The sequence below is a fragment of the Chinchilla lanigera genome, unplaced genomic scaffold, assembly GCF_000276665.1.
Source record: "Chinchilla lanigera isolate Chin_1 unplaced genomic scaffold, ChiLan1.0 scaffold00009, whole genome shotgun sequence".
Lineage (NCBI taxonomy): Eukaryota > Metazoa > Chordata > Mammalia > Rodentia > Chinchillidae > Chinchilla > Chinchilla lanigera.
The window spans coordinates 28,500,838-28,523,493 of record NW_004955410.1 but is presented as its reverse complement, the minus strand read 5'-3'; the positions used below and the strand labels follow the sequence as shown (position 1 = coordinate 28,523,493).

Below are 22,656 nucleotides of genomic sequence, written 5' to 3'. Positions count from 1 at the left end.
TCATGTCTGCTGTGGTCACAGCAAGCCTGGCATCTTGTCTGCTATTGTCAGATATTCATTTCACTGTTCCTCTCCATTGACCATGATAATTGAGAGTTGACCAGATGGTCTCACTCTTTCAACACCAAAATCTACTGGAAAGGAAATATGGAGGTGGTGTTAAGATATGGAAAATGAAAAGCAGAAAGTGTCTGCATTACCATTCTGCTTATCTCTCAGGTAGTTTCTTTGGGCCCTTCCATTTATATTTCCTTTCTCTTCTTAGCTTTCTTGGCTGAATTTTAAAGCTGAAAGAGATAGTAGAAATGACATGAATTAGCTCCTCCTCGTCTCTTTTATAACATGAGAAAATGAAGTCCAGATGAATTGTCTTTTTTTAGATGCATTTTTGAAACTATGTCTGTCAGGGAAGTTTGGTAGTTGGGCAACTGAGCTTGACAGGTCTATTTCTGCTTCAGTTTATTCCTTTTAGCTTTATTGGTGGTGGTGGTGGTGGTGGTTGTTTGTCTCTTGGAATAGAAAAACGTAGAGTAGTCACAAAATATTAGAGCTAAAAGCGCCTTAGAAAATTAACTTTTCCTTTTATAATAAAGAAGGTGGCCTTACATTTATATCAGTCATATATGTTACTTTAACTGTTCTTTTCTTCCCTGTGTTACAGATCACAGCTTTCTGGGATTTGAATGGCAGAAACGGTGGTGTGCTCTCAGCAAATCAGTGTTCTACTATTATGGAAGTGATAAAGGTAGTGTTGCTGTTCAGTTATATCAACTATTGCATGAACAATTTTGGCCCATTTTTAATGCCCTCTGACCCTAATTTTTGGGTGCAGAGTAAACTGACCACAAATGGAAAAAAGAACAGAAGAATTTTTAAGTTACAGTCTGAGTAATTTATACTTCTATTTCTGAAATGGATTTCATTATCTGACAAATACTCTGAATTCCAGACTCTGCCTCAAAAGATAACACAGTTGTGTTTTATTGAATTAAAAAAGAGAGTAAAATAATTTTCATCTGTGTGGCCTTTCACCTTAGAAATTATTTATCACCAGGTTACAGTAATAGAACTTGTAGAAAACACTGTAAAGGTGTGAGAAATCTAAAAGCAGAAAGAGAAAATATTTTAAAAGAAAAATCTAGATAATTGTATACAACACTCTTCTGATTCCCCCTTATGGATATAAATAGCAACAGGGAATATGTTTACTGTAGGCTGGACCCTGGCTAAGCACTTTAGCTATCTAAGCATAAGCATGTCAGCTACATTAACCTGTTCAGCTCACAGCAACTTATGACATAGGTACTGTTATTAGCTCCACTTACTTTGCTATTAGGAAAACTGAGGATGGAGAGGTTCAGATTTATTCATAGTCACAGAGTTGGTAAATGTCAGCTCTGTAGGATTTGCCTACAACCTATGCAAAATCTAAGCTTTTCACAGCTATTGTTACTCTAGTGGTTTAGAACACTCAGAATTTTTTTGTAATTTCATTCTTAATTAGATAGGTTCATTTTGTTGTTGTTGTTGCTGGTTTTTTGTTTGTTTTGTTTTGTTTTGTTTCTGGTACCAGGAATTGAACCCATGACCTTGCGCTTGCCAGGCAGGCACTATGCCACTGAGCTAAATCTCCAGCCCCTTCATTCTTAATTAATAAGCCTTTTAGTCATAGTTTGTTTAACTTTTAAGTTTTTTATTTGAAGAAATAAAGACACAAAATAATGAAATCTGAAGCTTGTAACTTCTTAGTTTTGCTGCTTTTTCTCCCTTAGGGAAAGCAGGGCAGAAGTTCAATATCACTACTTTGTATTATCTTTTATCTTGCTCTTTAATTTTGGGTTTCTTATAGAAGAGAAACCATAATATTTAAACTTCTGTGTCTGTTTTATTTCACCTAACATCATGGTCTCCAGGAAAGAGTTGGAAGGAAGGGAAAGGGACAAAAAAGAATTAAGATGTGGTGTGAGCATGTGCAAATTCCCCACTATAAACATAATCATTATGCACTGGAAACATGTACTAATAAAATTGTTTTAAAAAAGAAGTTGAACCTCATAAATTAAGTGTCTTATAGAAATAGATAACCTTTGCTTCCAGAAAGGGCATTGCAAGGAGAAAAAGACATTTAAGCTCAAAATCACTGAGTATAAATTTTCACATGGAATTGTTATTTAACAGTGTTATCTGGAAGTTTGTATTTTATTTGATATTATTTGCAGTTGTATGGTCTTTTCCTTATATATTTTTTTTTTCCTGGTACCGGAAATCGAACTCACAACCTTGCACTTGCCGGGCAGGCACTGTGCTGCTGAGCTAAATCCCCAGCCCCATGGCCTTTTCCTTATAAAATTGAGCAAATGAGAGGAATATATTTCAGATAAATTTAAAATACATAATGCTACAAGTTGATCTCACCCTTTGGCTAATGGGATTAACAAATTAAGACTTTAGTTGCCAGTGTGTATTCTATCACTGATTTATAATATGCTCAAGTATAATAAATGATCATCAGTGAAGTGTAATCTGTAACCAGCTAGAAACAAATGGCCTTCTTTCTTTTGCTAAGGGTAAAAAAATAATTTTGTTAGAAAATTTAGAGTTAAAATTCAGTCATGATTATTATAGACCATAAACTTGTTTTACTACTACATAGAAAGACAATTTTATATAAAATTGTGAATTTTGATCAAGTTTTGCCTTTCCACAAAGAAATATCCTTTTTTCACAAGAAGATGGGAGGGAGATTTCAAATCCTTTGAAATTCTCATTTGGCTTTGAATTCTCACTTCTGATCTCTTTAATAATCAATGATGAGTAGTACTCCATAGTATAAAAAACCCACATCTTCTTTATTCATTCTTTGGTTGATGGACGTTTAGGCTGTTTCTAAGTTTTAGCTATTACAAATTGTGCTGCTGTAAACATGGGTATACATATATTGCTGTTGTATGATGCTCTTAACTGTTTTGGGAAGATACCAAGAAGGGGAACCGCTGGGTTGAATGGAACTTCTAGTTTTAGTTTTTTGAGGAATCTGTACACTACCTTCCACAGTGGTTGCACCAGTCCACACTACCACCAACAGTGGAGAAGGGTTCCTTTTTCCCCACAGCCCAGATAGCATTTGTTAGTGGTTGATTTCTTGATAATAACCTTTCTTTCTGCAGTGAGATGGAATCTCAGCATTGTTTTAATTTGCATCTCTCAAATGACTGGTAACGTTGAACATTTTTTCTTATATGTATTTGCCATTTGTACTTCTTCATCTGAGAAGAGTTTATTCATTTCAGATGCCCATTCTTGGATTGAGTCTTTAAATTTGGGGGATATGATTTTTTGGAGTCCTTTATATATTTTAGATAATAGTCTTTTGTGTGAGAAACAGCTGGCAAAAATTTTTTCCCACTCTGTGAGTTTCCCACTCTGTTGGTGATTTCTTTTGTTGTACAGAAACTTAGTAAGATGAGATCCAAGTTGTTCTTTGTAATATTTCCCATGAGATCGAGGTTTTGTTCATAAAGTCTTTGCCTGTACCTATGTCTTCAAGAGTTCTACCTATTCTTTCTCCCAGTAGATTTAGTGTTTCTATTTTAATATTTAGATATTTGATATATTTTGATTTTAGTTTAGTGCATGGTGAGAGACATATGTCACCCATAAGGAAGGATAAACTTGACACATTTCTAGGTAAATGAATGCACGTTGAGACCATACTGTTAAGTGAAATAAATCGGACACACATGTGTAAATATCCCAGCGTTTCTCTGGTGTGAGAAACTGAAAGTGTAAATAAGGACCAAAATGTATAATAGATATTGTGAAATAGAGGAAAATGCTCAAATGGGAAGGGGAACAAGGGAGAAGGGAGGAGGACAGGGAGGAATGGAAAAGAAAAGAAGACAAGAAAAGAAGGAGAAAATGGAAACAAAGCTTTTGTAAATAAGGAGAGGAAGAGGAGTTGAAGAGCGGGAGGGAAATGGGAAAAAAAGAACTAGGATGTATCATATATAGATACAAATTCCCTGGGATAAATGTGATCATTATGTATATCTAAAATGTACCAAAAAACTTAATTTTAAAAAAAGAAGCAATGATGGGGGAGGGGAAATAAAAAGAATTAAGAAACATGTACCAACTCCCTGTAATAAATGTTATCATTTTGTACTGCAAACATGTACTGATAAAAATAGAAATTTAAATTAGAAACAGAATCAAGGTCAGTGTTTCTATCATTTATAACTGGTATATACCAACAATTAGGTCAAAGGTCAGCAAGACTCTTCCTAAAATTCAAGAAGGATTTACATCTGTGTCAAAGACCAATATTTTATTTCTTCAATATTAGTTAAATTTTTGTTCCTGTTCTTACTTGAGACCTTATGGTGGTAACATTCTTAATAATTTCAATTTAACTACTTTATAATCCACTTAGCCCCCTCAACCACTTTTGCTTTCTAAAAATTAGCATTGTAACATTTTTTATGTTGTTTCTTAAAAGTCTGTCTTTCCTTTCCTTAGAAGTTTTCCTGTCTGTCACTGTGAAGCCTCCTATTTCCAGGATGGTTTCAGGTGACTGTTTTCTCCTTTGGCTTTTTGCTTTGGAATGCTTAGCTTATTTCTCTTTTGAAGACTGAAAAGAAAATCTGCATTTAGACATTTTTAAATGGCTTGTTGGGCATGATCCTGATTTTCTTCCTTTATATATTTTTCTTTCCAGGAAAATGTGTCAAATAAAAGTATTGTTTTCTTTTGTGAAATCGGGTAGCTGGTTTTTAAAGCCTTGGGTTTTTTTTGTATGTGTGAACCGTTTACCCAAACTTTGGGAAGAGCTATTTAGATATATGTGAACTATAATCCTCCAACTAAGTAGTATTTAGATAAATGGATTATAGAGGCACAGAAGGAGTTGATACCACTTACTAGGTTAAACTGTACTTTGTTACTGTTTGACAGATACATAGCTCACAATTTCTCCCTTATGCGTGTGCCAAAAAACATATTGACCTATCAAGATAGTAATGGCTTAGAAAGAGTAGTTCCATCCTCTAGGGTATATAATGCACTTACCTTTGTACCTATAAATATTGTTTGTATTTATTATTCATAGCCATTTGGAGCCCGTAAGTAACAAAATATATAGTACATTTTTATCACTTTATGAAATCACATCCATTCTCTCATCTCCTTCCTTTTCTTGTGATTATCATGGGGCTCATTCATCAGACTTCCTAGATCCTAGATGTTCAGATTCCCATTAAGGCTTTCATTCATTTGCTTATTTATTCTTTCTTGTATTTGGTAAACATTCATTGGTTACTTGGTAGGTAATAGGCACTGGGAATCCAAAGATCCTTGCAGGTGTTCACAGTTGGGTTTGTGTGGGTATTAATGAGAGGAAGAGAGCATGCTATGGGGTCTGATGTGAGGGGCTAGGCAGACAAACATAATTTCAATGCAGTTGCAGTAAGAATTTTTTTTTAAAAAACTTCAGATCACAAAGAAGGGAAAGCTCACCACCTGGGGAGATTAGGGAGGACACCCTGCTGGAGAGAGCACTTTGTTGAATATGGCCTTGAAGCAATGAGTAGGGGTTTGCTGGGTGGATTCTGTAGTTTAAAATGTGTCCTTTCAGAATGTGTATGTTGGAACCTAACTTCTAAGGAGACAGTGTTAGAAAGTGGGGCTTCAAGGAGCTGATTAGGCCATGAGAGCTTTACTCACTTGAATAAGTCCGCTAGGAAAACAGGCTTGAGAGACCTCTGGAGATCTCCTTTTTCTCAGAACCTTTCTAGGGCACGGTATTCGTCTCCTTTGGAGGTTGTAGCAACAGCGTATCATGTAGAAGCAGAGAGCAGCCCTCACCAGATGCTGACCCTACTGCTCCCTTGATCTTGGACTTCCCAGCCTCTAGGACATAGAGTAAATTATGTTTCTCTTATTTATCCATTATCCAGTCTTGGTGTTGATAGCATCAAAGAAGGATAAAATAAATATTCCTGACAAAGAAACAGCAGAGATTATGAGTTGTGAACGGGCATGGAGGGGACCATTGTTGTGATCAAGGCCAGAGCATGGAGCAGGTGAGGGCAGAGGCACAAAAGACTAAAGAGGTGGATGAGATCAGATTGGTAAGAGCTTTCTGAGGGTTGAGACCTTGCCAAGGATTGTATGACCTTGAAACGGAGGAGTATATGATCAGATTTGGTTTGTAGGACAGCATTGTATTCTTGTATTATTGGAATGGATAGAGAATGGGTCAAGAGGACCACTTAGGAGGATGTTAAACTCATCTAATCCGAAGAAGTTACCACAGGGCTGTGAGAGGCAGAGCAGGAACTTAATGCAGATTTCTCTGACACCAGAGCTGTGCTTTCCCCACAGCTTTGTGATTGTCAGTCACTCCAGGGGTGCCCATCAGTGATGGTCTAGTTAGGAACCTATTCAAAACTCTTACTTTTTTGTTTTTGGTTTTCTGTTTACCTTCCTCATGATCTTGAATCAGTATTATGATGTGAACCTTATCTATCGTCACTTTTCATAAGGGGTGGGATTGGCAATTCATAGTACCTATCTCTTTTCAGGAATTATGCTGTCCTTTCCCCACCTCTCCCCAATTAAAGAACATCCCAGCACCATCTGATAAGTGGAAGGTACTCAAAGCCTGGGTCATTCTAAATGTATATCAAAGGTTATTTACATCATGTGTTTTTAATTTTTAATTATAATCCATTTTCAATGTATAATAGAAAATTTGGCTTAATACAGATAATGTAATATAACAAAACGTTCAGGATTTGGCAGAGAAATAATTTTTTTCATTGAAATTGACCTTTCTGTTCTCTGAGTTCCCCCACTACTTCACAGTTGGTAGGAAAGAAAGAATGTGTCTGCTCACTTTGAAAATTATTCCTGGGTTAGGGCATCAATATTTTATAATTACATCATGATGATATATGTGAAGTGTGTGAGTGAATTCTGATATTTTTAAGATTTATATTGCAATTTTGTTTTCACTTGGTATGTGAAGGATAATACTTTTATCTCTTAAAAAGAAGGAATCATTATTTCTACTGTTTATGATGAATTATTTTGATTTTATAGACTTTTGGGTCTGAGATATACAAGTGTTAAATTTTAAGTTTTTCTGCCTGATAGTTAAGATACTTTATGAGTATAGAGAAGTACACCTGATACTTAGTAAGATTTCTTCAGCATGCATAAATAGGTACAAACTAAGTCTTATTAAAGGTCTGATGACCATAAATGTTGTTGGTTTGCTACCGTAAAACAGGATATAGTTTGATTTAAAATACATCTCCATTATGATAGACATTGTGAATTGATAGGAGAGCACTCAAAGGTAAAGGGCAACTGGGATGTGGGAAAAGAGAAGGGAAAGAAGGAGAAATTTTGTATGTATGTATATGCAGGATAGTCAACATGGCTGTTCTACTGTCTTGTATTTCTTTGCTGAAAGAAACTGTCAGTGAGTCCTTGGTTGATCAGCATTGCATGTCTATATCTGTTTTCATGAGAAGCCACTTTGAAGATATCAATATGTAATACAACAAGCATTGTTAATTCCCTACCACTTTGTTTGTAACTCCGTACTGTCTGTACTGTTCCTTTGCTATTTTGTAAAATGTTGTCTGTCTGTTAATATTTTCCTCCTTTTATTTTTAAAATAAAAAACAATAAAATACATCTCCATAGTTTGAATAAATAAAGATAGGTCTACATATGTACATATTTATACTGCTAGAGTCATATATGTAGATAGATTTGCATATTTAGATGGATATATAGCTATAGCAACTTCCATATCTATATATATTTTTTGAACATCTATATGTCAGGTGCCATTATTGACAAGCAATATAACATACTGATTCAAAGGAATGGGCACAGTGGGCTAATAAAATCCTATGATGCATGGTCCTATTGTGAAGATTTCACATTCCCTATGGAGGAGTTTGAGCTTTCCAGTCTAAGGGATAGTTAATATTTCTAAGCATCGGAGGTAAAAATCACATGACAAGCTGATTAGATATGGGAAACACTGCTTTGTTGGCTGACAGGACCAGAACTGGAGGAAGTAAAATTGGAAAAAAAACACATTCTGAAATTGGGGTGGCTGAGCATGAGCCAAGTCTGGGGTTGTTTCCTGCATTAAGTACATAAAGAAGTGCTGGTTATTGTCTGTTTAACCACTTTTATGTTGCATAAGTAATAGCAGGAGCAGTATTTATTCTTTATTGTTACAGGATGCTCTAAGAGAATAATATATGTAGGAAGTTAAGATATTCCTTGTATAAGAATTATCTTGACAATAACTGTTGGTTATGTCAGTCTAGAAAAACATACTATAATCATTGTCTGCATTTCTATTTTAGAGGGAAATAGGCCAAAAGAAAAGTAGAAACAAAGACTTGATCTTCCTTTTCTGTAAAAATGCCTATAATTTATTTAAGCACTAAAAAAGAAAATATATGGCTGCGTTAATCAGCTTGCCATTACTATCATAAAATATCTGGGACAATCAGCTTATAAAGAGAAAAGGTTTATTTTAGCTGAGTGTTGGAAGTTTTAGTTCATGTTCATTTGGCCTAATGCTTTCGGGCCTGTGGTGAACCATATCAGGTTGGGAGCTTGTAACAAGGGAAGCTGCTCATCTCATAGTAGCTGGGAAACAAAGAAAGAGGAAGAGGCTGAGTGAGGTCCCAGAAGAACAGAATTTAGAACATAACCCATCATGGCAATTTAAGAAATAGACATAGGTAGAGGAGCCTATAAATCATGATGAGAAAATTTGCAAGATAATGTTTATCTTCTCTACTCTGGCTTTATAATTTATGTGTTCTGTCTATGACAGTGGTTTTTCAGATGTAAGTATACATCGAAATATCACCTGGGATGCTTGCTAAAACTTTGGTTTCCTGGACCCACCTGCAGAAGAGTGTGATGTGGCACAGTGCAGAGTGGTACCTATCATTTTTAGCAGGCATCCAAGATAGATGAGTTTTGAAATACGCTTTGAAAAACACCTTTCTAGGAAACAATGTGAAATGGTTGATACAACAAGCCTTTAAAGTCAGACTTACTCTAGGGTCCTGGTTTTTACTACTTATTGTTTGTGTGACCATGAGTTGGTTAATTTAAGGTTTGTTTTCCCATCAGTGCTAGAGATATGCTATATATCTTCTGTCATTTAGAATTAATACAAGTTATATATGAGATATGCTACATTAAGTCCCTGACATAAGGAAGGAGCTCAGTAAATGTGAATTGTCTTTTTGGCAGCTTCAAAAATTCAGAACACAGCTGTAAACCTAAAAGCCAGTAAGAAAGTAGAAGGAAATAGCTGTCATTTAGCCTCATGTATTATGCTTTGGAAGAGATCAGCGCCAACTGCTTTTTATCTTGAATGTACTGAATTAGAATTGTGTAAAATTAAGTTACTGACTTAATGGATTTCATTATCTAGTTTCTCCTAGCAGCCTTCAAGTCTGTAGACATTAAACTCGAGCAACATGATAGAGGCAAGGTTAAAGTGTGAAACAGAAGCTGAGAGAAATTTAATAGAGGGACAGATACTTCGGAAATCCTGGAGGCATCAGTGTGTTGTAATATAAAAACTAATACTCAAAATGATACTTAGATATTGTCAAGAAAATATTAAATTATGTTAAAAAACATTGTTTGAGAAGTTAAGGGACTACATATTTTAGAAAGATTTCCATCACAATGACTAAAATTTTAAGTTTGGCACTTAAGGGAATAAGCTTCTGCTATGTATGAGGCTCACACAGATAATATATTTTACTGGTCTTTCACAGTTTTGGGTAACTAAACTTATATGACCTTATTTCTTGTTCGACTGGCATTTTGCTCTTCTTGACAATCTGGCTCAAGTCAACAGGTGTTCCTGAAACGATCCCAGAAAGCACTGTGGAACTAATGTATAAATCATTATAGATAACCATGTAATGCTGAATTTTTCTGTCCAGAAAAGAAGCTGATATGAAGGGAGAAGAGCAGCTCTTACTGTAGCTATGTTTGCCTATTTCATGTCTTAGACTGCCTGTTCAATACTGGCTAATGAGAAATATGGCTACTTTATGGTTATGATTTTGCAAAATTTACACATTTCCTTCTATTCAACCTTTCTGGTTCCATATCCTAGCCTGTTTGGCTATTTATATGATTATCCTCCAATATAAATGATCAGCTGAACACCTTTAGGTGTTGTATTATTTTTACTTAAACAGTATCACCTTTTGTTCTACAAACTTGAATCTGTCTTTCACAAAATGAATTTTCTCCTGTTACATTTTTGACTGTTGACACTGTTTTGTTATTCTTCTTCCAGAACACTAAGTTTTCTTATGTTATATTTTTGCCAGTCTTCCTTGTCTATCAGATTCTTCCCTTTTGTCCTTTACTCTTTTTCTCCTGTCTGATGAGAGAGTTTTTCAAGTATATTTAATTTTCAATAATGTTAATTCTAATTTTTATTACTTCATTTCTAAATTCATTGTTTTGTTACTGCATTTCTTGTTTCCTTATACTTTTCTCTCCTTATTTTGCTGGGTTCGTTTCAGTTTCTATCTCAACTATTTCTCTGTATTCATGCTAAATTGTCTCATCTTTAATCTTTTCCAAATTTGTAGTGTTGCTTTTTCATATATAAGAGGTACAAAAGCAATTGTCTAAAGCTTACTTTGATTTCCCCTAATTTACTTATATTTTCTGTAGCTCAAGTGCTGTGTTATGTCTTTGATTCCATGGTACAGTGGTACCTCAGTTCATGAACTTAATTCTTTCCACAATTCTGGTCGAATTGGCTGAGAATGGAATCAAAATCAGTGTTTAGGTTCAATGTTGACTATATGGAGAAATTTGATTCAATTCTTGTTCAACTCAGTTTGTGACGGGAATTGTGGAAAGAATTAATTTTGTGAACTGGGGCAGTACTGTATTTTCCTGACACCAGTGTTTATTTTTCCTTTTTACTCATCCTTAAACAACATTATGTCTATGTTATTGGAAATGCTTACCATAAATTGGATTCATGGCTTCTCTGTGGTTCTTCTCTTAGAAGAACAAGATCTGATATATGGCCTCATAGTGTATTTCTGAAGGTTTTTTTCTAAAGTGGATCTGATAGTGTTAAGTCGGAGGTCATCACTTGATTTTGCTACCTGGTTATTTTATTCCTAGATAATCTAGCATAAGGAACCACCCTACCCATTACCCCCACTTTGAAAATCAGCCTTTGTATTGCTGATTTTATACCTCCAGATGTAGACTCCAGTCCTTACGTTTTCCACAACATTCATGTTAGATGGATAAGAATTTTAGACCCAAATTGCAGGTAGAAAAGTATGGGTTTTAGATATGATGCCCTAATGAGTGAAACTGACCTCTTGTGCAGGAGGAAGGGCTGTTCTTCCAAGTCTGGGCCTTGATAAACTTGAGGCTTTTGTAGGTAAATGGTCACAACTAGAGATCATGCTCATAAGTGAAATAAATCAGACCCACATGTGTAAACGATGTATTGTCTCACTCATGTAAGAACCTGAAAGAATGAATAAAAATTAGGAGGTAAGATAGACATTGTGAAACAAAACGAAACTGCTCAAAAGTAAAGAACAACTGGGGTGAGGGAAAAGAGAAAAGAAACAAGGGGAAATTTATGTATGTATGTATATACAGGATAGCTAACATAGTTGAACTACTGACTTTTGTCAATTTATTGAAAGGAACAGTTAATGATTAATTATTTGATCAATCTTACATGTCTGTATTTGTTTTCCTGAGTAACCACTTTGAATATATCAATATGTAATACAACAATTGTTAATTTCCTATCACCTTGTCTGAAATTCATTATTGCTTGTATTGTTCTTGTGTTATTTTATAAATGTATGTGTGTTTGTTAATATGTTTTAATTCTTTTGTTTTTAAAATAAAAAAATAGAATACAAAATTGTCCTAGGTGGCTTAGATATTTTACCTGAGATTACTTTCACTTTTTTGTAGTGTGAGTTAAATTCCTTTTTCAGTCTAACAGATCACTGATTAATTTTTGTGGAGTACTTAAGTTTGTATAGTGTGTGTGTGTGTGTGTGTGTGTGTGTGTGTGTGTCTGTGTATTTATTTCAGTGGGAAGGTGGGCACAGTCTGGTAAAAGTGTTACTAGCTTCTGTCTCAGCACACTGATAGTGCTACCTGGCTTGCTTAAAGTGCACAATATAAATTTGTTGAATGTGTGAAAAATGATTTAATCTTTGAGGATTTTTGAAGAACCGATCGCACATAACTGTTTATTATTTTGCTACATTTTTCTAGTATTCTTCTAGTTGCATATTTTGCAAGATATGTTTTAGGGATATCAGATTCATAACATGATCTGTGAAAAAAGGGCTCCATGCACAAATAATTTCTGGAAATGATGGATAGTAAATATTTCTCTTAGAAATCCATTCATTATGTAAATATACTAAAGGCCTCAAAAAGACATACCTGTATAATCTGGGCTCATGAAACTATTTAAAACAAAAAGCTTAATTTTAATTCAGCAAAACCTTCCCATAGTGATCACAGAAACCTATTGTGTTAATGAGCTTTCTATTACTAAGAGAAAATACCTGAGAATAACAACTTAAAGGAGGAAAGGTTATTTTGGCTTGCAGTTGCAGAGCTTCCATTTCATGGTCAGCTGGATTCATTGTTATAGGCCTGTAATGAGGCAGATGATCATGGTGGAGCAGGTGTGGTGGAGCAGAGTTGCTCATCTCATGGCGGCCAGGGAGTAGAGAGTGAGCAAGCCAGACTGGAAGGGGCTGGAACATGTGTAGTCTCCAAGGTCGTGTCCAAGTCTCCAAGGTCGATGGGCATGCCCCATCCCCTTCAGTTAGGTCCTACCTCCTAAGTTTCCCTCACCTTCCTGAGTACCGTCAAGTTATGAATCCATCAGTAGGTGGATCCACTGATGAAGATAGAGCCCTCGTGGTCCAGTCACCTTTCAGAAGCCCTGCCTCCAAACAGATGAGCCTTTCAGGGGACATTTTGTATCCGAACTATAATACCCATCTTTTAATAGCTCATAAAAGACACTTTGGGAATTTCTATGATTTTGAAAATATAGTATTTTTGGACCTCATAGAGTTTATTTTAGACTTTTCAACCAAGTAAACTTCAATTTTTTAAATTTGAATTTTTTCCAGCATCAGATACATAAACTGTGACTAAATGTAACTGGATTGTCCAGATCTAAGTCAATAATTTCTATTTTTATTTGGCCTTTGGAACAATATACTATCTTTATGGCATTTTAAAAATATATGTTACTTTGGGCAGTAAGTTCGTTTATTTAAGAAAAGGAAATATATGTTTTATTGATGCACTAAGCTGAGAGAGCACTTGTCTTAGTTAATTTTCTCTCCTTGCTGAGACAGAACACCCAATGCCCAAATTTAAGGAAGGAAAGCCTATTTATCTCACAGTTTGTGGCAGTTTCAGTTCGCAATCGGCTGGCTGTAAGGCAGGGTGGCACATGGTAGAGGGGCAATCATTCATGGTGGCACAAGACAGCCAAAGCAACAAGAGAGAAGGGCGAGACAAGCCTCTTTTTGTCCCTTATATTGTATCTAGTCTACCAGTATTAGGGTGGTGCCAATCCACTCAGTGGACTGATCCACCCACCCTTAATCCCAGCACCCTTAATCTTATCATTGAACCATGAATCAGTCACATACTGTAGATTCAGCCACCTCTGAAAAAAGCGCCCCCCCTCCCCCGTGACTGTATGGCGCTTTGGGGGGACATCTATACACAAACTATAACAAGCCTTTACCCTATGTTGTAGAGCATTTCTATATTTCCCGTGGGTGCAGTAAGAGAGACAGTTTGACAGTCTTTACTCATGGCTTTAATATTGTGTGTTAACTTGGGAAATAAACCTATAGTTATGCAGAATTTCTACCAAAATGATACAGCTATCCAGGCATGGTGGCTATTAGGAGGTTGAGGCAGGAGAATCACTAGTTTGAGTTCAGCCTGGGCAATTTAGCGAGACCCTGCTTCAACAAAACAAAACAAACAAAAAAAAACTACAATGGGCTGGGGATGTAGATCAACACTCCATGAATTTAATCCCCAGTAGTGGGGGTGGTGGGCAGGGGGAGGAAAGTTACAACTGAGTGAAGTAGGAGAGTTGACTAATTTTATTTTGTTTCAGAGTATTAAATTTTTTATTGCATTTCTACTTTCTCTTTAAGATAATATCTGGTCAGTGAGCAAGTCATCTTTCTCTTTTTTTTTCTCCTCATGGTACTGGGGTTGCACCAGTGCCTTTATACCACTGGGCTACCCTCCCCAGACTTCCCCCATCTCCTTATTTTTAATTTTGAAACAGAGTGTCACTAAGGGAAAGGACCCAAACCTGTAGTCCTCCTGTCTCCAACGACTGGATTACAGTCAAATCATTTTTCTTTTGACTCTTCATCCTGTGAGATTCAGTGTGCTTATACTAGTTCCCACTGTGCAATGACTGTTTAAGAAGCCACTTTTTATTTATTTATTTTGTAACTAATACTTCTATACTTGCTTTTCTACTCTTCTGCATCTGAATACTTTGTTTCTCCTTCGTATCTGTTTGGTAAGTAGCAGTTTTTTGTTGTTGTTTTGCTTTTGATATTTAGAGTTTGAACCAACTTAAGGGATTGTTTTTAAAAAGAAATGTTTTGTTTTAGAGCCTCATTTTTGGTAGTGGTAGTAATGTGGAAGGGTTGGTGAAAGGCGATATTGGTAAATAAAGCCCAACAAGTTTCAGCTGAACAAGTTTTCCTAGTAGCTCCCTAAATATGGTTTGTAGTAAATTTGTAGTACATTGCCCAGTTCAAGTTCTGAGATTTCCGTACATTCAAAGTCTCTCTATACTTCTTTCTACAGCTGTTATCTACAGATCTCTCCCACTGGTTCCCTAAAATATCATTTCTGATGCAATTTTCCCAAATGATGACATATTTTAGAATTAAAAATGATGTCTAAGAATATAATTTAGTTATGTTATTAAATCTGTATGAGCACACCGTATTCTAAGAGTTCACAAACATCTAAATAAAAGATAATTAAGCTTTTATATTCAGTGTAGTAAATGAAATTCTGTTTTATCTTGAACAGACAAACAACAGAAAGGTGAATTTGCAATAGATGGCTATGATGTCAGAATGAATAACACCCTTAGGAAGGATGGAAAGAAAGATTGCTGTTTTGAAATCTGCGCTCCTGATAAACGTGTCTATCAGGTTGGAGTTTTTCTGTTGCCTTGAAATTAAGTTGATAAGATGTTCTGATTTCATTTATAGAGACATTAACATTTTGTTAAAACAGCTCTCCCTAACATGTTGATAATAATAAAACTTACTGGGTTTTATGCATTGAACATTCATGTAAAAAGAAATATACTTTAAAAATTTTCAGATTAGTTCAAGTGATATCTTCTTGAAAAAGATCAAGTGAATATGCAATTTATCAATTACTCCACATGTAGCATTTTATATCTATCTTAGAAGAAGTATGTGATTTCCTAAAAGAATTACATACTCTGAAAGAGTAAAATTATCAAAGGAAAAATATTAAAGTGTTAATGCATATTGTATTGCTTAGGGGTGCGGGAGAAAATGAAGATAAAGACACGGATCAGCTCTGCAATTCAAGAGCTATCAGCTAGACATCAATATGGAATGTATGTTTAATAAGTTTTAAATATCTGAGATTGCAGTTGAAAGCTAGTTAATTAAGTTGTCAGGTAGTGTGTTGGAATCTGACAAGAACATTTTTAAGAAAACTGTACCCAGCAATCTAAAGAAATTCATGGGTGTCTTCTAATTGTCAAGGGCAAATTTTGTTCATCAGTTCTGTCTTTGACATTGATGAAGAGAAGCAGCTTTTTTCCTGCACAGCTGCCAGCTGCTGATCAGAGTTTCAAATCCATCATCCTCTGCTTCAATTACATAAATTTGTCAAAATTAACTGTACATTATAAGAAGCATCCTTGCAAGGAAAGTACCACTCGACATGAAAAGAATTACTAATCGTCTCAAAGAAATGATAAGAAGGCGACATTCCTTTTATTTCTACTGTGGTGATTTTTATTCTTATTGTCTTGGTTTTTTATTATTAGTTTACAGCAGCTTCTCCTAAAGATGCAGAGGAATGGGTGCAGCAGCTGAAATTTGTATTGCAAGGTAAGAGTACTGGTTGACTATGTAATCACAATTTTCCACTACTAAATAACTGAGTGATTTTGGTTTTTATATGCAAGGGCTTATTGACTTCTGTGAGAATAACCAAAGAACATGATTGGTATTAATGGAGACCGTTCAGTTCAATTTATAAAAGCATCTTTTCCATTAAGTACCGGTTGGCAACTTTAAAATTCACACATTTACCGATCCATTTTAAAAATATTTTGAATAAAGAATATAGCACATAACAGTATTATTGTTATTTTGCTTACTTAGGAAATTTAAATTTTAAAGTCTTTTGCAGTCTTTTAAAATTTGCTTTGTGAAATGTATTTTGTAGATATTCAATCTGATATTATTCCTGAAGATGATGACGAAAGAGGAGACGTGTATGATGATGTCGATCATCCTCTACCAATCAGCAGCTCCCCAAAAAGTACTCAGCCAATGGAAGAGGAAATATATGAGGAACTTCCAGGTATTTATTTTCTAGTGATTCATATAAAGATAATAGGTCCTTTTTGTGTGTGCACCTGTGTGCCGGCTCTGTATGTGTGTGTATAATTTGTCATCAAGTTGACAACTTGAGTAGAAAATGGTCAGCTACTAAGAGCAAGGACAAAGAAAACTTTTAAAACTCTATTTTGCACAAAGGGTTCTGTTTGGAGTATTTCAAGTGAGCGGACTTACACTTAGGAAAAGTGAATGAAGTGTTAAAGTGAAGCAGATACAATCCTAATCTCTTGGGACGTTTGGCTCATTAGCATTGTTTATGCTACATAATTTTTTAATTAAAAAACTGACTTGCCTTACAGTTTTTTCCACCAACTCACACATCATTTTTTATTTATACATCTTGGAACTTCCATTAACCAGAAGTTCCATGCACACCCCATATGTCATCAACTTCTGCCTGTGTGTTCTTCCTTACTGTGCCTTGTCTTGGAGAAATGTTGTTGGACTATAAACAAAGGCCTTTTGAGGCTTGAGGTCTTCTTATTGATATTTTGGCATGAAATCAAAACATTTTCTTATTACACATTTTGGGCGTGGTTTACAGTTTACATGCTTCAGTGTTGTTAGTTACTTATGGCTACTTTTGAGTTTTGAGAATCAACCTAATGCAGAAAGATAGGTATCTAAAATTTAGAGTTCTTAGTATATAACAGCATTCAGGGAATTGCATTACTAGTACTGTAGGTTGAAATGAACCTTTTCCTGCCTTTGAGAAAATCAAGAGTTAGAGAAGGAAAAGGGAGTATCGGCAAGTAAGTGAGGTTTAACTAACATGTAGAGAGGCTAGTTTTCTCTGACTATAACAATTTAATGACTTAATAGCAACTTTTAAAATTGATTTCAGAAGTACTTACGAAGTTCCAAATTAATGTACAAATGGCACTTTCCACCAGTCAGGAAAACATAGAACATGGACTTTAGAGTAAAAATTTTATAATACTGTGTTATCATTTATAATTTTATAATACTGAGTGGTATCATTTATTAGTTCAATGACCTTATAAGTTAATTTCTTCATCTATAAAATGGGGGAAATGAGGTAATTCAGCACAGTGCTTGAATCAAACTCACAATAAATAATAACATCATTATTATTTTTATTATCATATATGGTGAACTCTTCAAATGCTTATACGATAGTATAGCAATGGTTTTCTGGCCAAGTAATAGTAATTGCCACTATTATAAATTCAAGATATAAAAACTATGCATGGAGTCTATGAATTGTCTTTTACTATCCCAGAGGAAGATGATTAGCACAAAAGTATAATTTTGTGGGGAATAGTGATCTGTGTATTTCTGTTATTTAATGGAGCTACATATTTATAGCTCTTTGCTTCACGGGTTGTCCTAAGGAAATGGCATCTGCCATATAGCACAGTAACCTTCAGGTAGAGAAGAATATTCTTTGGCTACTTGCTTTTAGGTCACACCATATCATGAATAAAGTTATTTCAGGCTTTAAAATATTTGAAACAACTCATGGGAACATAGACTGTTGTAAAATGGAAGAGTATAGTACCTTTCAACATATTATTGCTATTTACATTTTGTACTATATTAGAATTGTGGAATTAACTTTTAGGTTCTGTTTCTTCAACTTGACTATTGTGTCCTACCAACTCAAGGAAGAAAATGAGAATAAACATAAAATATTCATAGTTATCTCCTTAACAGAGACCCAAGAAAGATCTCTAAGTAGCTTGACATTTTAAAAATATGAAACATCTTTCATTTTCTCTCACTACAGATGTTCTTCTTCTTCTTTTTTTTTTTTTTTTTTTTTTTTTTTTGGCCTGAGGCCACGTAGTTGCTGGAAATACTGGTTACTCTTTAAGCAGTGTTACTTCTTACTGTGGTACTAGGAGAAATTTAAGCTGGTCTGGGATTTCTTTGTCTCTGCCTGAGATCCCCAGTTGCTGTACAGTGATTGAGCTTGATAGAGCCTGCAACTGTGCCCCTGGGAAGGGAGCTGTAGGCAGCTGTGGAATGTCTAGTGCTTCTTTCTTCCCCAGTGTAACCGAGAGCTGCTTCAACATCTGCACAGTTCAGCAAGTTTGGAGATTTTGAGCCAGCAGCTACAGAGGGGATTTTTCTAGTGAGGCCCTAAAGTTATCTAAGAGTTACAGGTTTTATTTACTTAAATATTGAAAACAGGAAAGTAACTTTTTAAATTTAAAAATTGTCTTTCATGATAAGAATTAAGCTTATTCCTTTTACTTCTGTGAAATTTGGGTATACTTTTGAGGTGAGGGTGATGAGAACAGTGAAAAAGAAGAACAGTTCCAAACTGTTGATATTTTTCCGGTTCTCTATAAATGATGATGTGTCTCTGAAATCTGACTGGTTAACTTCCCAGAATTAAATAATGCTGCCATTTCAACATAATTTTCTGTCAATTACATATTATTGAAAAATAATCCTAAGTTGAGAGATGAGGCATACAGATGTATTTGAAGAAAAATCTAAACACTTAACATGCTATTTTAAATCACAAAGCTCTTTTCCTGAGAAAGTCAAGTTCTTACCATAACAACTAAATTTTTAATGTAAAAGAAACCTTCAGTGTTTTAAGTCTGAAGAGTAAGAAGAAGAAAACATTGTTTAAAAATTATATTGCAAAATATTCCTTGAAAACAATGTTTATAATTCTATGGTAGTATAGTTTCATTGTAATTGTTTTTCAGTTAGAATATTCTAACTTTCTTACAGCACCTTCACTTTAATTTTTTTTTAATTTCTTGTTTATTAATTTTTAACTAACTTCATCAAAGAATGAGAATACATTTCTAGATTTCTTTGTATTTAGGGTATTTATACGTATGTGCAGATGAGTTGAGGGAATGATATTTCTGGGCAGTATTAAACGTATTTGGCTTTTCTTCAAACACCGTAATGCTTTAATATCTTTTATATTTTATTGCTTATTAGCATAGGCCAGTCAGGTTTGCACACATTGTGCTAGTACTATAGCATATTTTTGTTTGCCCATCTAATATATTAATCAAAGTATATTAAACTGTTTTATAATACAGTAATGAGTTCATTTTGCTTAGCGTAAACTCCAGAATTTATTGGTCACTTTTTCATAAGAACTACAGAGGAACATTTTGGTCTGATTTTGAATCCTGAAGACAAGAAGCAATACTTGGAATATTGCTGCAGAAATCAACATATCTTGCTCTTCCCTCCTAGTTACTATGTCATCTGATTTTTTTCCTTTAATGGTAGAAAATTGTGCAGCAACAACAACAATAATAAGATTTTTTTGGATGTAGAGTAAAGTCACCCTGAAAACAAGAATGGTAACCATCCATCAGCCCATTAACTCTGCAGCTTTGAGGGGAATTCCACTGGAGATGATCGGTGAGTGGACTGGAAGAGAGAGGGTTAATATAAAGCAGGAAGACAAATTTCTATTCCATTAGCCTATTTTTTTAAAGAGTGAATTCATTTTTTTTAAAAAATTGCAACGACAGATTGAACTATGCTGAGCCAGAAAAGGATATTTTTATCTTTTTTTTTTTTTTTCTGGTCATTCAATTACACTTAAATTTTTTCAGTCCAAGTATCTCCATTTATAATGAAATATAAAGTAAAATGCAGCTGTAAATTTTTCAATGAAACTATTATGTACACATAAAAAAGAACAGTGTTTGAGTGCTTAAATTTGAAGTAGTTTCCAGCAAGTGGACAAAAAATAGAAGTTTAATCAATAAGTAGTTACAAACCCCAAAATATATTTTAGCATTATTTCCCTCCTGAATGATTGTCACTCATATCATGTCACTCATCATAAAGGAAGCAGACATCCTACAAGCTTTGGCTATTAACATTACTATAATGAGGGTAGGTCTTGACTTCAAACAATTTTTCTCATTCCTTTTTTGAAAGGCAGTGGAAAAATGTCAGTTAACTTTCATTGAACCACATTATTCAGCATTTCAAGGTTGTTAGTCTAGGTAGCATTCTTTTTTCTTAAAGTATGATACTTAATTATAAAGTTATTAAGTATGGTGATATTATATCCTAACATACAGTACTATAAATATTTTTCCCAAGTAGGTAACTAGATTAGAGTCATATGTTTGGACTATTTTAGCTCCAAACTCTGCTGAGAAGATTATGTGAAGTTATAAAAAATTTTAAAAAAAATCCATACACTAGGGTCACTGCTATTTGTTTATACTTTTATCTTTACTGAACACAGATATGTTTTTTCTATCTTTATGTTGTCCGTTTCAGAATATTATTCTGCCTATCATGTAGCTTTTCTGTACTTTGCCACTGGCATTTCAAACAACTTCATTAAGAAATGGCTTCACACATATTGAGACATGAAATATCTGTGTACATTCAAAATATGTATTTTCTGGTAGAGAGATAAAATGACCTATTTTTGCAGTTGGATCTACATCAGAAAGAGAATGGAAAAGAAAGGTAGAGAACATAAGAATTGGTAGTACATGTAGAAATAAGTAAAATGTGTGCAAGCAGCTTTACCTATTATTTTAAAATAAATCTTATTTTTTAATTTAAAGAGGCGAGACTAAATTTTAGCTGCCAATTAAAGTTAGCTGAGGCAAGTTAGAGGCATGGGGTGGTGAAAGCATGCTAAGTGCAGTCTTGTTGAGAAAGGGTAGGAGCAGTAATGAGTAACTTTAGCCTTTTAAGGGAATACATGTTAAAATTTCAAAGTAAGTAAAAAAAATAAAAATGCAGCCCAAAGTTTCCTAAAGCAATAGAATGAAGTAAAAAGTGGCCACATAAAAATTTGTAAATCCCAAAGAAGACAGGAAATAAGAAAATGGAATGAAGAGAAAATATAACAAAGTAAAAGGTACTATAAAAGTAATTAGAATAGTGATAACTTTGTTAATCTATTAAAAGAGATGATCACATTTGATTTTTCTTAAATCTAGTGGTATTCTTCTTAGAGGAGGTATACCGAAAATAAACCACACAGGAAGTTTCAAAGTAAGGAGTAGAAACAAATATTTTAGACAATCCTATCTCACCCTCCAAAAAGGCTAGTATAGCAGACAAGGTAGAATGTAAAGTCTAAAGCATTAGTAGGACTATAGAATGATACTATATAATAACAATAATGATGATAAAGGTGATAAACCTTAAATATATCTAATTACCTTTTACTAATGTAAAAATTTTAATTGACAAATTCTTAGTCATAATGAGATTTCTAACATACCACTTTTAGATCTGGCAGACCAAGGAACCAAAAATTGTGAGATTTGGAAGAGTTAAACCACAAAATTAGTAAACCAGATCTAATAAGTCTGAAAGGATATAAGCAGTCATCACAAATAGTAAATAGTTAATTCACAACACAGAATAATCATAGAAACTGACTTATAAAATTTACAGTTGAAATTGCAACAAATTTCCATGAATATGTATCATACAGATTGTATTTTTTTACAGTAGTTAGAAATACCCCCAATAACCCTATGTTTGGAGGCTGAAAAATCAACTTCTAAATAGCCCATGAGTCAAAAGAAGAGATCACAATAGAAATGACAAACTTGGGGCTTTGTGCATTCAGTTATAGTTAGAGGAATGTGGTGATGAATAAAATAAGTGCGAGAATTAATTACTGAGGACCTGGAGACATGAAAATCTCAAAAAAAGACTACAATTGGAATGAGTAGAGGCAGAAAAAAATGGAAATCTTAACAAGAGAAAAAGGCTCTATAAATAAAGATCAGATTTTTAAAAAGAAGTCGATAGAATCATTAGAAATTGTTAATGGTTTAGATTATTTAGCCCCTGAATTCTGGATTTTCAGACTCACATGTTTATATTACATAGAATACATGTGAAAAGTTCTGAACCAGACAGTAAGCAAATATTAGACACTCTAATCAGA

The 22,656-nt window shown here is 34.3% G+C and overlaps 1 protein-coding gene across 1 annotated transcript in view; it reads left to right on the top strand.

The window, feature by feature from the left end:
* Positions 1-22,656, top strand: part of Skap2 (src kinase associated phosphoprotein 2) — a 171,378-nt gene that overhangs the window by 94,957 nt on the left and 53,765 nt on the right. Inside the window, exons 6-9 of the mRNA XM_005377444.2 lie at positions 662-745; positions 15,187-15,311; positions 16,190-16,253; positions 16,594-16,731. Of these exons, the coding sequence (XP_005377501.1) occupies positions 662-745; positions 15,187-15,311; positions 16,190-16,253; positions 16,594-16,731 (411 nt within the window). The remainder of the gene's footprint in view (positions 1-661; positions 746-15,186; positions 15,312-16,189; positions 16,254-16,593; positions 16,732-22,656) is intronic.